The 17850-nt window shown below is 43.3% G+C and overlaps 1 protein-coding gene across 1 annotated transcript in view; it reads right to left on the bottom strand.

The window, feature by feature from the left end:
• The window catches only part of LOC146681530 (ATP-binding cassette sub-family C member 4-like), a 39553-nt gene extending 22284 nt beyond the window's left edge, over positions 1-17269 (bottom strand). Inside the window, exons 1-10 of the mRNA XM_085448125.1 lie at positions 17041-17269; positions 11637-11747; positions 11126-11246; positions 10648-10872; positions 10448-10537; positions 7900-8063; positions 6061-6186; positions 5023-5272; positions 4803-4910; positions 4599-4688 (exon numbers count right to left, since the gene is read on the bottom strand). Coding sequence (XP_085304251.1) covers positions 4599-4688; positions 4803-4910; positions 5023-5272; positions 6061-6186; positions 7900-8063; positions 10448-10537; positions 10648-10872; positions 11126-11246; positions 11637-11747; positions 17041-17114 — 1359 coding nt within the window. The 5' untranslated portion in view covers positions 17115-17269. The remainder of the gene's footprint in view (positions 1-4598; positions 4689-4802; positions 4911-5022; positions 5273-6060; positions 6187-7899; positions 8064-10447; positions 10538-10647; positions 10873-11125; positions 11247-11636; positions 11748-17040) is intronic.
• Positions 17270-17850: the final 581 nt, after the last annotated feature.

Genomic DNA, 17850 nt, shown 5'->3' with positions numbered 1-17850 from the left:
ATGGGCCACATATTTCATAGGACTCTATGCAGTAACAGAAAAAAACAAAACAGAAAAAAAAGGAAAAAACCTCCACTCTTTTACAAATGAAATCAAGCACACTGTTAAAAGAAAGAATTAAAGGATGTTTTTTAAATAAAGTCGAGTCAGTTAAACTTTTTTTTTTTCGTGTCCCGTTTGGATCTTTAGCCATCAGAATTGTTGTTTTAAGGCCAAGAAAGATGCCAAGCGGATTTATTTTACCAAGTGGATCATCATGGCCTTGCCATATTGGTCCATTTGATTGACCTTTATTATAAATATGAATTTATTTTATTTTCGGTTGCTATAAACGGGACAGACATGACTGGGGGATAGGACAGGGAGAAAGAATGAAAGAAAGAGAGGGAGAGAAAGAAAACCAAAGGGGAGAAGAGACGGTGAGAAAGGGGGAAGAAAGAAAGAAAAACAAACAAAACACCTGGATCACCTGTATGAAGAAAAAAAAAAAACAGAAGAGAAAGCAAACAAAAAAAGTGCAACATAATAAAAACAGCACCATCACAATAAACTAGCTAGCTGTAGATAACAGTAGATACTAAATATTAAATGATATTGTGCAGCACGCAAGATAGACAGCACACAATGTGCTTTGAGGCAGCAGCCAAGAAAGGTGTAGTCCGTGTCTGTGAATACCCGTGTGTACACCTGTGTGCATACCTGTGTGGATCAGCATGCTTGTATTCCAAAGGTTTCTCCATGTAACGATCTGCTAGGGAGTGTGGGGAGCCATAGCCCCGTCCACCAGGGTATGAAGCAGGTATGGAGGAGATCCAGGCCCCAGATATCCAGAGGCCCCAGAGTACAAGAACCCGAGGAGAACCACCAAAAGGGGGGGAACCGTGCCACCCTCCTGGGAAGAGCTGAGTAGAGCCCCAAACGAGAGGTCATCCAGCAGCTACGGAGCAGAGGCCAGAGGGGGTTGCAGTGGCATGCCCGCGGGCTCTGCCGGCAGCCAGCTGTGCCAGAGAGGACCGAGCTTCAGGCCCAGAGGCCTGAGGGCATCCCACCCCCCGGAAGGGGCCCAGCCGGGCCACAGGCGCCAGGTCCCACCAATCGGCCACCAGGAGTGAGCCGGTACATACATGAGTGCCCAGCCCGGGACGACAAGGACCACCAACACACCAAGGTCTGAGGGCATCAGCCACCGGCAGGGAGTGTGGTGAGGGGAGATAGGCCTCCGTACTTTAGAGGGCCTGAGATCTACCCAGAGAGGTTGAGTCTAAGACCCAACCTGACATATAGACACAGACGAACAGGCGCACGCGGACACAAACGTGCATTCCCACCCCATATGCACAACCAAATACTCGGCACTTACCTAACGTGCAGACAGACACAAATAGACACTACACAGACAGTCGCACTCCCCAAACATACTCCATATCCCAGGTCCAGGTACCCCCGCCCTCAGAGGGGCAAGCCGCACCTAGACCCAGGAGATGTAACCCTTCTCTCTGGGGTGGAGGCAAGCGGACCACCTCCTTATCTGCAGTAGCAGGGAGGCCCCGCATCCCAGACCCCAGTCTGACGGCCAGCACCTCCTCCCAGCCCCCCAGCCCTGACGGCCAACAGAACCGGGGTGAGTGAAGACCTCAAACCTCCCTACGCCCGCTCATATGTAGTGTTGCTGTGTGCTGTTCTAAAGTGCATTTAAAACTCAGGAGAGCATGGTACTAGCTTCCTCTCAGAGAGCAGCACGGCTCCTCCCGAAAACCCTTAGTGTCTAAATACATTTAAAATTGAGGGTAGGGCATCAGCGCCCGAGGTGGGTTGGAATACACCAACCATCCTCTGGATGCTGTAAAACGTGCCCACCCCCAAGGCCCTATATGTATGTGTTATGTGAGAGTGTGAGTAATGTGGATGTCTAGGTTGCAGAATAAAATTGAGGCACAGGCGGCCAGAAGGGGACAGAGAGGGAGTGCCTCCCCTGCACCCTGGTGACATACCTGCACCCCAAGCCCTGCGTGTGTGGGTGGGTGTGGTAGAGCGGGAATAGGGAGGCAGCTGAGGATGGGGAGGGAAGAAAGGGAGGGGCAAGTGGCTCCCCCGCTGACCCCAGTAGGCACCCCCACACTCTGGAACCCACCAGGGCAAGGGGGCCCAGGCCCATCCGGACCGGGGCCCGCAGCAGCAGCACCGCCCAGCCCCACAGAGTCTGGGGCAGCCCTCCTGACTCCACCCCAGAGAAAACTGCACCCACCCCATCATCCAATCATCTCCCAAACTACACAAGACAATAGATACCCAGGTTGAGTTCATTCTCCACCTCTCCTAAATCTCTCCCCCCCCACCTGCAGAGTGAGCTCCTGTAGTGAGGAGACCACCTGCAAAGATATAACAACCTCCCCACCAGTTAAAGAGCCCCCTAGTTGGGCCGATGCACCAGAGGTCCCCTGCACTGGGGCCGAGCCCCCCTGCACCCACCCGCCCACTGCTCCGGCGACACAACAGCCAGGACCCAAGCCCCCAAGGCCCGGCCAGCACCCCAGACCGGGGGGCGGAGCACCCCCAGACCCCCAAGCCTCCACGCCCGTCCCGGACCCTCCCAGGGGCAGCCAGGCTACCAGGCCAGTAACCAACGTCCGCCAGCACAGACCCTCTCCCATCTCCGCTGTACGCAGCCACAAGGAAAACACCATCCAAGAGCCCCAGAGCTCCTAACCAGGTCATGGTCACATCCCCCAGGTTAGGCCCTCCAGGGAAACATCCCTAGGGACTCCCCAGACACCCTAAGGCCGTCCCTACCCCCATATCAACTACAATAGCGAAGGCAGGACCAAACCATGACCCCCCACCCCCACTAGGTGATGAAGCCGATCAAAGGAGCCCAAAGGGATTGATCAAATGTGATGGCAGAGGTTGTATCAAGACTAATGTGATCTATTAGATGGTTTTTATATTGGTTAGAATTAAGATTATTTTTATTTTTCCAGTTAATGAGGACCATTTTCTTGGCAATGCATAGGGCCGTAAAAACAACGTGGGCTGTGTTTATTTCTGCAGTGACCTCATCCAAGTTGCCCAGCAAGCATATTAAAGGGGAGGCTGGAATGTTACATTTCAGACACTTTGATAAGTCTACACATATCTCACGCCAAAATTTCTGAACTGGTGGACAGAACCAAAGAGCGTGGATGTAATTGTCCGTTGTATTTGCTGTGCAGTGTGAGCAGTTGTTGGAAGGCGTATAGCCCATCTTGAACATCCTATGACCAGTATAGTGCACTCTGTGTAATATTTTGTATTGTATTAATTGCAAACTGGGATTTCTGATCCATTGAAAGGTTTTTAAGGATATCTGAGACCAAAGGTTTGGGTCTAAGTTGATTGATAAATCTGGTTCCCATTTTGCAATAGGAAGGGATATTGATTCATCTATTTTAGAAAGTGTTCTGTATATTTTAGACAATGATTTGGGGGGTTTTAGACTAAAAAATTGTACCACAGTTGGTGGTGTTTGTAATTCAGCTTCACTGGGATTAAATTTCTTTTTTACTATGGATTTAATTTGTTGATATTCCAAAATTCGTTTCTTGTTGATCCCATATTGTGTAACTAGTCTGTCAACTAGTCAGTTAAACTTTTGGGATATTGATGTGATCAGTCAAATAGCAGAGGGGGTTGTTAGTCGATACCTGGACCCTACAGAGATTGCACAGGTAGTCCATCTCCCACATGGTAAAACGGTAAATGAAATTCCAGGAGACAAGAAAATGTTCTAGGAGACCTGGACAAGGCTGTTGAAGGCCCTTAACCCATCATCAGGACTGGGATCTGCTCCGTTTTACAAAAGGAAACTGGATGATCACTGCCAAAACCCTATAAAAATGACAATAATGGCGCCAGAGAGCCCAGTGCCCTCTGGTAAGCCCTGTGCTCACCACCCAGTACCATGGAACCCAACTAACCTTTGCCATAGAATACCAGAATTGGTAGGTCCTCCACTTGCGCCCTGTGCTTTTCAAAGATGAAAGCAAGCTTAACCCATGCACATGTGACAGAACTGAAAGGGTCTGGAGAAGTCGTGGAAAAACGTATGTTGTGTAACATCATTCAGCATGACTGGGTTGGTGGTGAGTCACTGGCATATTGATAGAGGGATGCACAAACCTCTACAGGCTAGGCAACGGCACCCTGACTTTCAATAGATATTGTAATAAAGTCCTTGAACTTTATCAGACCATATGCTTGTGGGTCCTGGATTCTTCCTGGTGCACAGCAATGTCCAACCTCATGTGGTGAGAGTATGCAGGCAGTTCTTGAAGGATGAAGGAACTAATACCACTGACTGGCCCCCACACTCACCTGACCTAAATCAATAGAACACCTGTGGGACATTATGTTTCAGTTCATCCAATGTTGCCAGGTTGCACCACCTAACATATTACTCAGTGCACATCAGTAATGATGATTTTTTTCCCCATTGAGATCTGATATGTTATTAAAGTGGTTATTTTTTGAGCAGCGTATAAGAATCCGGTAATAAACCGTTAGGTTAAAGACTCCTATAATCTTAGGGTGGATGCTAAAATAGATTACACAAGTTTACTGACCTTTCCGGCCCCCACTGGTCCGATTACAGTCAGAAGTTGATGTGACTTTGCTGTGATGGAAACATTCTGAAGAGATGGTGCATCCAAACTCTAAACAAAGACAAAAATGGCAGTAAGTACTACATCAAACTATAAAGTTTGCAGGAACAGTCATTGTTCTACAACAATATGTTACACCGCTACGAAATATATTACACTATTTACCTTATCCCAGTAGCAGGTCAGTTTCTCGATCTCAATAGAGTTTCCCCCCTTTTCCGCCAAAGGCAACATAATGTTTTTTCTCTCAATCTCTTCCAGTAGGAGAAAATTCTGGGAAAATGATAAACATGGTTTTACACCAGCTTTGGAAATTGTTTGACTATCTTGGACATGACTACTGGATTGCCAACTTTTCCTACAGTTTATGACAGAAATTAATTACCTTAATCCTGCGAATGCTCACTACAGTCTCTGACAACTTCTCAATGGCCAGAGGAAAGAACAGGGTCAGGGTGACCTTAATTGTACCATACAGGGACATGGTGACAAACACCTGGCTGGCAGTCATGGTGTTCCCCAAAAGAGTGTAGACCGTGAAGGTAACAAAGATTATGAGCTTGCTGCTGGCAAAGAAGGAAGCCATGTTGAGTCCTCGTAGGTAGGAGCTCTTTAATATCCGACTGATTTCTTTCCTACAAACATAAGAGAACATATGTAGATGGATTACATAGTTGAAGCAAAGTTTTAAGTTTAAATTTGGCAGGATGTTGAGCAACATCGGTTTCACTTTGATATGTCTATGACAGTAATTATATATTTAATTTTTAAGTTATGAAGGAAAAAGGAAAGAAAAGTCAGAGTGTAGCTTTTTGTGAATTCCCATGTTCTCCCTGTGCCTGCATAAGTTCTGTCTAAGTACTCTTGGTTATCCAATACAGCAGGATCCAAACTGAGTTTAGGGATCACTCTTGATATGAGTTTCAGCAGGAGGACAACAGTACCAATTAAGAACACCCCAGAAAAAAAAGTAGTAATATAAACTTTTTCACAAATTGAAGAAAAGACAAGCAAACATAAAATGTAAACATGTTGCAAAAGGAGGATTTATGTAAGAGTTGTAGCATTTGCACCTATGTGAAAAACGTGGAAATCCTAAGTGATTTTCAGAAAAGTTAACCTCTGACCTTGGGGTTAAGGTCAGCGGGATTTGAACTTATCTGAGATTTCTAGTAGGTGCATCATTGGTCTGAATTTGAAAATCCTATGTCGCCTCATTCTGGAGTTCATTCACAAACTTGGTATTGTCGTCCTCCCTGTGTTTTGACGACAATACCCCGTGAGCCTGTCAGAGCTGAGGGCTAAATCAGTTGATGATGGAGAGGGGTACCAAAAAAGGATAATATATGCAGTAGTATTCTGCTGGTTCAGAAAATGATTCGTGTCAAAACATTACCAGTTTGTCTGTGATTCTCATCCTTACTTTCTAACTTCAGTCACCAGGGCTGAGAACCATTTCTCCCAGACATACATCTTGATTATCCTTATGCCAGACACCACTTCATTCATGATACGGATTCTGCTGTCAGTAAGGACTGCTGTTTTGCTCCTGCCAAAAAACAACAACAAAAAACTCCACAACATGTCATTGAGGCCGCTAGTTTTCCTAATGATACATTATAAATAACATATTAGTGCATGAGAAAATAGACACAGTCATTGAACATTGTTAAACAGGCCCTGTCATGGTCCTGGGTTTGGACTCGGGTTTCAGAGTTTGGAACTTGTTTTAAAATGTTTTTAGATTCATAGGGAACATTTAGTTCTTAGTTCGAATCTTTTTAGTTCAAGTTTCTATTTCTGTTGGTTGGGTTGTTCTTCATCGTTTGATTTTCTTTGATTCATTCTTGTTGGCTCTTGTTCCCTTATTTCCTCTCCTTGTTTTTAGTTTGTCATATTGAGTGTTTCGGTTATTCATTCCCTGTTTTATTTTGGTTGTCATTTGTTTCTTGGGTCTTGTATTTAGTTTTACTTTCTTTTGTAATCATCTGATTAGTTTCAGCTGTGTCTTGTTTCCCTGGTGTTTCCTGTCTGATTTCTACATTAGCTCCGGTCTTGCAAAATATTTGCATGGCTTCAGTATCAGCTTTAACATTCCCTAGTTATCTAGGTGGACATAAAATACACTAAAGTTAAAAATGGGAGTCCTACAGAGGAGTTTATGTGTGGGTTTGTATGCATCAAATGTGTCTAATGCCAAAGCAACAAGGTTTAGGATTTCTATGACTGCAGTAAAATTCCCTCCATCCATCACTTACTCATCTGACCCAAAGAAAAAAATTAACATAGGACAATCCTTAAGGCTACGATGAAGGTCATTACTGATACAGACTGATTATACAGAACCTTAAACACACTTCGATCAGGTAATAGAGCTCATACTCTTTAGAGAGATCATATAAATCTACATTCTTCATGAAATGCAACAACTCAAAAAAAAGTAGTTTTTGTCACAGTGGTGTGATGATCAGCTGTGTACTTAGCATGCTGAGGTTAAAAACTCAAAATGGATACAGCACAAAAGGCTAAAAGCCAAAAAAAAAAAAAAAAGTTACACAGAGAGTATTTTGGGAAATTTGTTGAGAGTTGAGATGTCAGTGGAGGACTTTTTTTGACTGTGCCAATCTTTCTATAATTGAAACCGAGTTGGGAAGAACTCTGCAGAAGTTCGGTAAAATAATGTGCCCACAGTAAGAGAACAAGAGAAACAGAAGGTTTTCTGTGTATTAACAAACACTTCCTGCTTTATAATTACAGGAGAGTCTGGGCAATGAGCTACCAGAACATTTTGTGTAATTTCAAACATTTCTTACAATTGAATTTGTGCGAACATGTCTTTCATTTACTACAGCAACATTTCTTTAGAAAAGAAAAATCACAGCGCCACTCGTCCAGCCTGCTTAAGATCAAAGTAAGTTGTATGTGGCCCTCAAGGTAAAATGAGTTTGACCTCCTTGGTTTACGAAGTACCAGAGGAGGGCAGCAATGCACCTTTGTGTCTAAAATCCAAGAAGAAGTCTGGCAGTCTGCCTGTTTAACCACCTTTGGATGTCTCAGTTCGGGTTTTGGAATTTCCTGGATTAGTCTTTTTTGTGTGTGGATATTTTGGAGCTTGTGAACATCGGGCTTCTACTTTAATAAAAAGGTGTGTTTTACATTTGCCCAATTTGCCTATGAGTCCTGCAGTCGGGTCTTGTTTCTTGCTGGACGTTGAGAGGTCTATAGATTGAAAGATCCATGTACTTCTCCAGTTATCCTTTACCTGAAGATGCCGAAGAGTTTTCCAAACCAGGTCTGTATCGGCATCATAACTGCAATTGTTGCCACACCTGCCAGGCACGAGGGGCCGATCTCATACCAAAGGAAAACGATGATCACCATTGCTTGCAGAGGTCCCGCCCACAAGTAGTGCAGTCTGAGTGTAATCTGTAGAGGTCATTATAAATGACATTTTGAAAAGTGTGTGACATTTGGAAGTGGCGGTCACAACTTGGATAAAACTGTCAGTCACCATAAGGAGCCTGTAACGTAAGCAAACATAGATGCCCAAGATTTGGAGAAATGTGCTAATGGTCAACAAATTTTAGGAATACTCAATAAAGTGTTGGGTAACTACATGCCGATAGAACAGCTTTAAGATGCTTGTGATTCTCGTGTGACTGCAATCACCCTCACATGTTAATCAGTCGTGTCAGGCTTTAAGCTATCCCAAAAATGATTCCTTTGTGGCATTAACAAAATAGCCGCAGAGACTTGCTTTTAATGCCTGACTGCAGTTAACCAGGGTGGATGAGCATGTTTCATTTGTGGAAGTACAGATGTTTTATTCAGATGCCTGCCTAATATTTTTGAAAACAACTTCCTGTGAATTAGACAAAAGTAAACTTAATTGTCCTACCCATACAAAAATTGCCTATATACATCCTTATGACATAGCTAGCTATCAGTTGAAGGTTTGCTCTCAGTCAATCTCATTGATTAGAAGTTATTGTGAGGTCTTGTATTAGCTCAAAATCAGTCATCTTGTGATGACACCGTCTGAACAGGGACTCGCCAGACCTTATGCTCTATAGATGGTGTGCTGTAATCCTGGAAGTGGACAGAAATGTTTCGTCATACAATAAATGTGATCTCTCTGGACAACTTTGTATTGATTTGCTTTATATTGACACTTCCAGACCTCTTCCCTGCCCTATATACACTCAACAAAAATATAAACGCAACACCTTTGTTACTGCTCCCATTCCCCATGGGATGGACGTAGAGACCTAAAATTCATTCCAGATACACAATATAACCATCCTTCCCAAACAGTAGTCACAAATCAGTCCAAATGTGTGGTAGTGGGCACATCTGCTATATTGAGATAATCCATCCCACCTCACAGGTGTGCCACATCAGGATGCTGATCTGACATCATGAGTAGTGCACAGGTGTACCTCAGACTGCCCACAACAAAAGGCCACCCTGGAATGTGCAGTTTTGTCTCACAGCAAAATGCCACAGATGCCACAAGCAATGAGGGAGCGTGCAATTGGCATGCTGACAGCAGGAATGTCAACCAGATCTGTCGCCCGTGCATTGAATGTTCATTTCTCAACCATAAGCCGTCTCCACAGGCGTTTCAGAGAATATGGCAGAACATCCAACCGGCCAGACCTCGTGTAACCACACCAGCCCAGGACCTCCACATCCAGCAGGTTCACCTCCAAGATCGTCTGAGACCAGCCACCCAGACAGCTGCTGGAACAATTGGTTTGCACAACCAAACAATTTCTGCACAAACTGTCAGAAACCGTCTCAGGGACGCTTGACTGCATGCCCGTCGTCCTCATCGGGGTCTTGACCTGACTCCAGCTCGTCGCCGTAACAGACTTGTGTGGGCAAATGCTCACATTCGATGGCGTCTGGCACGTTGGAGAGGTGTGCGCTTCACGGATGAATCATGGTTCACATTGTTCAGGGCAGATGGCAGCTGAGAATGTCCCAGTTCTTGCATGGCCAGCATACTCACCGGACATGTCACCCATTGAGCATGTTCGGGATGTGCTTGACCGGCGTATACGACAGCGTGTACCAGTTCCCACGAATATCCAACAACCTCGCACAGCCATTGAAGTGGAGTGGCCCAACATTTCACAGGCCACAATTGACAATCTGATAGACTCCATGCGACGATGTGTTGCACTGCATGAGGCAAATGGTGGTCACACCAGATACTGACCGGTTCTGGGTCCCCAGACCCCCAATAGCGCAAAAAACTGCACATTCCAGGGTGGCCTTTTGTTGTGGGCAGTCTGAGGTACACCTGTGCACTACTCATGATGTCAGATCAGCATCCTGATGTGGCACACCTGTGAGGTGGGATGGATTATCTCAATATAGCAGATGTGCCCACTACCACACATTTGGACTGATTTGTGACCACTGTTTGGGAGGGATGGTTATATTGTGTATCTGGAATGAATTTTAGGTCTCTACGTCCATCCCATGGGGAATGGGAGCAGTAACAAAGGTGTTGCGTTTATATTTTTGTTGAGTGTATAACATCAAGCAGAGGGTCAAGAGTTCAGATTTTTCATCTTTATCATTCTCCTGTGGCAAGTTAGTGTAGTAACTTTTAAATAATATCTAAAAAAAACCCTGTATTTACCACAAATACCCATCTACTCAAATACCTAATGAAAAAAGGTTTCAAAGGGTACATCCAGGTTAACCCTCTGTCCTTCTGTTGTCTCGGTTACAATTCTCCAAATGTAGTTTCGAGTTGGTTCTTGACCCTTACAAATTTAGGTCATCTGTTGCCTTACCTCATCAAAATGATTAACATCATTTGAAAGTAGGTTCACTATTTGACCGGTGGTTGTTCGTCCGATGGATTCAGTGCTGAGACCAAGAGCCTGATGAGAACATTTTTACTTAACAGCTTGAAAAATTTACAAAATTATTCTGAGAGTTGTGAGCTCAAAAATTTGCATCTCTTGTGCAAATTTTCTGAATCTTCACTGACCTTCCTGTAGATCATGTGACACATAGCCACTCTAATCCTCATGCCTGTTCTTTGGACATGATAGTAGTAGAGATGTTGGAGGATAGTCAGTCCAAACGTGGAGATGGACATCGCAGCAGCGTAAACATACGCCATGCAAAGACTCCTCTGATCATCTGGGTGATAATTCTCAAAGAAAAGGATTATTTTTCCCAGAAGAAGTGGCTGGATCACTTTGATTGCCTCCTTTACGACAAAGACAATAAATACATAATGGAATATGCAAACAAGCTTCACTCTATCCATTACTAGTACTGGATGTGGTAAATTGGTTCAAATATCTGCTAGTAATACAATAATACAGTAAAACTACAGTATTCCTTTTTATTTTAGCTCATCTGAAATAATATGGCCAGAAAACCGCACAAAATCTCAAATACGACCTGTGCATGAATGATTGTTTTAACACTGGTGCCAATTGTAAATATTCACAACATACCAGAAAAAATTCAAACAGGCCGGCTAATGCATAGGACTTTCCATAGCACTTTATAAGAACCCTGGAGAGCTGCGGCTTCCATAGTTCCTTTGAAGCCTTTTTTACTTCCTCGTTCCAACATCTGCAAATCAAATGAATTTATTAGTTGAGCCCAGGATTTATAAACACATTTCCAACAGAGGTGCTTTACTATTTTATGAAAATTATTTGCATTGAAATTTGATGGCAGCAACATATCTCACAAAGTTGGGACAGGGCAAGAGAAGGCTGCAAAGGTAAGTGGCACTAAAAAGAAACAACTGGAGGACTTTGAGGCTAATTAGGTTAATTAGCAGCAGGTCAGTAACACAATTATCAGACCCTCGAAAGCACTTGATATTACAAGCAGTGGCAGGTTGACAGAATGGCAATCCACACTATAAAAAAATAAAACATTAACTTGAAACAAACAGACATGTTTCTTAACCAGCACCACTTCTGGTTTTGTCACATTAGCCTTTTGCTGAAGTACCTCTGCAGCTCCTCTCCCAGGGTTTCAGACCGATCCTCCGGAAGGACACTGTACATGTCACCTTTCTCGAGCCTGTGTTTTTGGCCAAGCTGTAACAGGGGGTTTAACCAACTGAAACAGAAAAAAACAAACCATTTCCATCTGGCAGAGAAAAATACAAATCACTGTGGTTTAGAAAAGACATATCTAAGCTGACTGTGAATGTCTGAACTATTTGTGCTTAATGAGTTATTTGGAGAAACAGTGTTTCTAGTGATGGACTTGGAGGATCTCTTAAAGCTAATGCTGTTCACACATCAAATATCGGCCACAGTCCCGGAAGAACATTTAAAATTACAATGTAAATTCACAGGTATCCAGCTTCTTGAATTAACAAGCAAGTGATGATGATCAGTGTATGAATAACTAATAAGCACAGGAAAGCAACTGGTGCTGAAAGAAAAAGACAGCTCTTTGAGGCTGGCTGTGGGAATGAATCAATCTGCATACGCTGACTTCACACTGCAGTCCAGAGGAACGAATGACTACACCCACTTCTATATAGTCTATATATAAACCTTTAAAAAAGCAGTGTGTACGACTTAGGGCAGCTAGTGGTGAAGTTGCAGATAGCAAACAGCTGCTCTGGCCTCGCCTTCATCTTCCGAGCAAATAGGAATACTTGCTGTGACTGCTAAACATGTTAAATGTCGTCTGTGAAACGAGAGAGGGCCCTGGTTTGTTTCTCTGTAAAGCCTTACAGAGTTCACTGAAGTCACTTAGTGAGCTCATTGCAATAGTCTCATCAGTTTTCTCCAATAAAAAGAAACGGCTGATTAAACTAGATGTGCAATAAAGAACGTGTTTTAACTTCTATTTGCATGAAAGCTTTTCAAAAATACTTGAGAGCCTCAGACTTTGTGAGAGCATCAGTTTGCACATTGGGACTAGACCAAGACGTACATCGGAATGCCCGTAGGGGATATATCACGTGATGTTCTTTAAGTAACTGACACATATTTGTTATGTACAATATGTACAAGCCCCTATGCGAAGGGGAAGCCTATATTCAGTCACCTATGGAATATGGACAGTTTACATTTGACATTTATAGAACGATTGACTTACACTCTCCCTGTAGATATAACGGGCCTTTTTTAAAAGCCCACTTTAAAAAGATCAAAAGATCCGCAAGCCCTTTAAGTTCTAACCTATTTGATTTCTCAGTTACTTGTTACCCGAGTCTTCTAGTCGTTACTGAGTACACAAAAATAAAAATAAAAATTCCCTCTTCGCTCCTAGATTCCGATTCATCTCTATGATATACTTTATTCCCATTTCAGACGGAACGCTTTAATATTTTTTGGGAACGCAGGCATCTGTTCAAAGCAAATGGATTTAATTTTAACAAGTCGGGGGTGAAACTGTTCACCTCCAACTTGTTTTATTCCATACGTCATCCATCCGTGCTTGGTGCCAAGGCTGAGATAAACGAGGAGTTATCTCATAAAGAGGAACAAACAGTACTCCAAGAACAGACAAAGCCCAGCAGAAACCTTGAGGAGGAGCTCCATTTGCCCCCACCCGGGAAGAGCCTCAGAAAGGAGAGACATCCATGGCATCTGAGGAAGAGCCTCAGAAAGGAGAGACATCTAAGGCAAGAAGAGGGGTCCCTATTTGCCTCCAACTCTCTCAACAACACCAACGACCAGGACAAGGGACCACGACCTTCCCCAGTCCCCCAAACCCCTGACAGGCCATCACCCTCCTCCCCCTCCCTTTCTCCCTCCTCCCCACACCTGAAATTCACTGAGGAGATGATGGAGCGGGTCAATGCTGGGCTCAGATCTACCCCCCGTCCCAATCCCTTTTTGTCCCCCATAAACCCCCCACCAGAGCGGCCAAAGGTTCGCCATCGAGCCCCACCCTCAACAGAGCAATCGAAGTCACATTGCCCAGCCTCGCCCCCCTTAGTTCCTCTTCATGCCCTGTCTCCGCAGTCTGATGCGTGATGTGTGAAGGGTCCGGGCTGTGAGGATTATGGCAGTGATGACTTTTCCCAGGAGAAGCTGGGACCCTGTTTACTAGAAGGTTTTAAAATTTCTGTACTTTTAGGTGACAGGAGACATGTGGCCTGGTCAAAACACAGAGAGCTGCACTCTAAAAGATCTTTAAACATAGTAAACATACCTTGTGTGCCACAGACTGCTCCCAAACACGAGGGGACAAGTAATACCTCTAAAACACTTAAGTTGGCTTTATTAAAAATGTTTTCCCAGCTAGAGATCTAATGTTTAATTAATGATTTAATCACTGAGCACAGCCTTGATTTTATGTTTTTAACTGAAACTTGGTTGGACCAAAGTAACAGTGGAGCTGTTCTCATCGAGACGACCCCTCCTAACTACAGTTTTATCAGTGAGGTCAGGGCGAGCAGGAGAGGAGGAGGGGTTGCTGTCTTATTTAATGAATCATTTCAATGTAAGCAGCTATCTCCTGGAAGTTTTCAGTCTTTTGAATATGTGGCTTTACAGCTGAAGGCCCCATCCAAAGTTGTGTTTCTTAATGTTTACAGGCCTCCCAAATACTGCACAGACTTTTTTAATGACCTCAGTGAACTGCTGTCTGTGATCTGTGTTGATTTTGACTGTGTAATTATTGCTGGGGATTTTAACATTCATGTGGACAACCCTCAGGACAAAGGGACTAAAGACCTGAATAACACTCTGGGCAACTTTGGGCTGACTCAGCATGTAACAGAGGCCACACATAATAGAGGACACACTCTTGACCTACTGATCTCCAAAGGCCTGAGCATTTCAAAGGTTACTGTGTCTGATGTGGGCCTGTCTGATCATTATTGTGTTTTCTTTGAAAGTAAAATCTCAGCCCACACAAATATATCAACAACAGTGATCACAAAACGGTGTATAACTGAACACAGTAGTGCAATTTTTAACCAGGTCTTCCCATTAACACCTGACCTGCCCAGAGGGTCAGTCAATGAGCTCGTCAATAGCTTCAATGCTAACATGTTAAATGTAATGGACACTATTGCTCCCATTAAGGTGAAGGTTATCTCTGGAAGGAAAAAGTCTCCATGGAGAAACTCCACACTGGTGAAAAAAGAAAAAAGAGAGTGTAGGAAAGCTGAGCGCAGATGGAGAAAAACAAACCTCCAGGTTCATTATGACATTTATAAAGAGAAACTTCACAATTATAATTTACAACTGAGGAATGCAAGGAGGTCCTACTTCTCTGACATCATCACTAAAAACAGCCATAATGCTCGGGTCTTATTTTCTACAGTTGACAGGCTAACAAACCCTCCTGTGTCAGTGGCAGCTGAACTTCATTCGACCATGGCCTGCAATGACTTTGCCAAATTCGTCACTGAAAAAATCCAAAAAATTAGACAAGCAATTGGTACATCAACAGCAGATCCAGGATATGTACTGTGTCCACCAAAAAACTGTTTAAACACCATGAAACAGTTTCAACCTATTAACAGCAAAGACCTGGAGGACATCTTAGGTAAACTGAACTCCTCCTCCTGCTGTTTAGATGTCCTGCCAACAAGTTTTTTCAAAAAGGTCTCAAAGACTTTAGAGTCAGACCTGTTACAGATCGTCAACTTTTCTTTATTATCAGGTGTGTTTCCAGAATCACTAAAAACTGCTGTAATCAAACCTATACTGAAAAAGGACAATCTTGACAAGACACAAATGAACAACTACAGGCTGATCTCAAATCTCCCGTTTTTAAGTAAGATCATTGAAAAAGCAGTTTCTCAACAGCTCAGTTACTTCTTAAAACAGAATAATTGCTACGATGCCTTCCAGTCAGGTTTTAGACAGAACCACAGCACTGAAACCGCTCTGACCAAAGTGTTTAATGACATATGTCTGAATACAGACAGTGGAAAAATGTCAGTCCTAGTTTTACTGGATCTCAGTGCAGCATTTGATACAGTTGACCACAACATATTACTCAAACGACTGGAGAACTGGACAGGTCTTTCAGGAACTGTACTAAACTGGTTCAAAACATACGTAGAAAACAGGAAATACTTTGTATCAATAGGTAACTTCACATCTGAGCAGACAAGTATCACATGTGGAGTTCCCCAAGGTTCCATCTTGGGACCCCTTCTGTTTAACATCTACATGCTCCCACTGGCACAGATTATAAACAACAACAAAATAAACTATCACAGCTATGCAGATGACACACAAATATATATCACAATGTCACCAGGAGACCGAGGCCCTGTACAGGCTCTTGGTAAATGCATTGAGGAAATCAATGACTGGTTGTGCCACAATTTTCTCCAGCTAAACAAAAACAAAACTGAGGTAATAGTCTTTGGCGCCAAAGAAAAACGATTACAGGTCACCAGAGAACGTCAATCTATACATCTAAAAACCACAAACCAGGCGAGAAATTTGGGTGTAGTGATGGATGCAGACCTAAACTTAGAAAAACACATTAAGACAATAACAAAGTCAGCTTACTATCACCTCAAGAATATATCAAGGATAAAAGATCTGATGTCTCAACAGGACCTGGAAAAACTAGTCCATGCATTCATCTTTAGTAGGCTTGATTACTGTAACAGCATCTTTACAGGTCTACCTAAAAAATCAGTCAGACAACTACAGCTCATTCAGAACTCTGCTGCTCGAGTCCTCACTAAGACCAAAAAAGTGGACCACATCAGTCCAGCTCTGAGGTCCTTACACTGGCTGCCTGTCCGTCAGAGGATAGACTTTAAAGTTCTGATGCTGGCCTATAAAGCTCTGAATGGTTTAGGACCAAAATACATCAATGACCTCCTGACCCAGTATGAACCATCCAGATCCCTCAGGTCATCTGGATCCGGTCTTTTATCAGTTCCGAGTCAGAACCAGACACGGAGAAGCTGCATTCAGCTTTTATGCTCCTTATATCTGGAACAAACTCCCAGAAAGCCTCAGATCAGCTGAAACACTCAGTTTATTTAAATCCAGGTTGAAGACTCACCTGTTCTCAGCTGCATTTGAATAAAGCACCAAATCCACACTTTAAGCTTAAATTTCAAAACTTACATTTAACTACTGATTTTATCTACTGTTCTGATTTTATCTGTTTTGATTTTATATACTGTTTTGTTTGTTTGTTTGTTTGTTTGTTAATTAGTTAGTTTATTTGCTTGTTTTAATCAATTTTAAATCATGCTTTTTATTTGTTCTTGTTTCTAATGTCTCTGTAAAGCACTTTGAATCACCTTGTTGTTGAATTGTGCTATACAAATAAACTTGCCTTGCCTTGCCTTGCCTAAGTGCTGTCACTCAGTGCGGAATAATTTGCAGAAACTTTCTTCTTTCTTTTGACTGATATACTAACAACATGCTGAGGAATCCAATATCTTCATTAATGCACTTACCACAAAAAGACCCTTGAAAAAAAGCTGGCAGTGGCCAAAGGATTGCGCCTGCTGTCTGCCTTTGTAGTCTCCATATTAGATGGGTGCTCTGAGGCTGCTGTCTGTACCCATCTGTACACCGTGTTCACTCAGGGATAGGGTTGCCAACCGTCCCTTAAAAAACGGAATCGTCCCGTATTTAGAAACAAAAGTACACGTCCCGTATTGAGCTAATAAGGGACGCACTTTGTCCCGTAATACAGTGAGAATAAAAAGTAGTCTATAAATGTTAATGGAATTAACGCTTTGTTTGAAAACATAATTCCCAGCCCCTCTCCTGCTTTGTGACCAATGAGCTGACAGCACACTTATGACAATTCGAGTATGACAATTCAGATTACCGCTTATCTCATTGGTCGAGGAAAGTTCGCTTGCGGAGAAAATACCGGAAGACAACAGATGACCACAACAACAAGCATGGCCAACAGGGAAACAAACGCTGACACTGCGGTGCAAGTCTCGGACGACAGTACACCTAAAGCTGGGCAGACACTGTGCGATTTTTTTTCATTCACGTTATTCAGCTCCTGCTCAAACTGCACGATTGACTCACAGGGGTTAGAAGTTGGTAGGTCACGATGCAGAGTCTCACACTATACCGCCCGATGCTCTGATGAGACCTGAGTGCTCACACTGTGCCTCCATAAAATGAAGGTTATAACAGAAATTCTGTCGCTCGCTCTCCCTCTCTGTCTTTCACTCACACAGACACCCCACCACCATCAACTTTGCTAAATTGAAAAACATTGATCAGGCAGCTGTGATTAAGCA

The sequence above is a fragment of the Copadichromis virginalis genome, linkage group LG23 (genome assembly GCF_057382275.1).
Source record: "Copadichromis virginalis isolate Kocher_CV1m ecotype Utaka linkage group LG23, C_Virginalis_male_GT1.1, whole genome shotgun sequence".
In the NCBI taxonomy this organism is placed as follows: domain Eukaryota; kingdom Metazoa; phylum Chordata; class Actinopteri; order Cichliformes; family Cichlidae; genus Copadichromis; species Copadichromis virginalis.
This window is presented reverse-complemented; position numbering and strand designations above follow the sequence as displayed.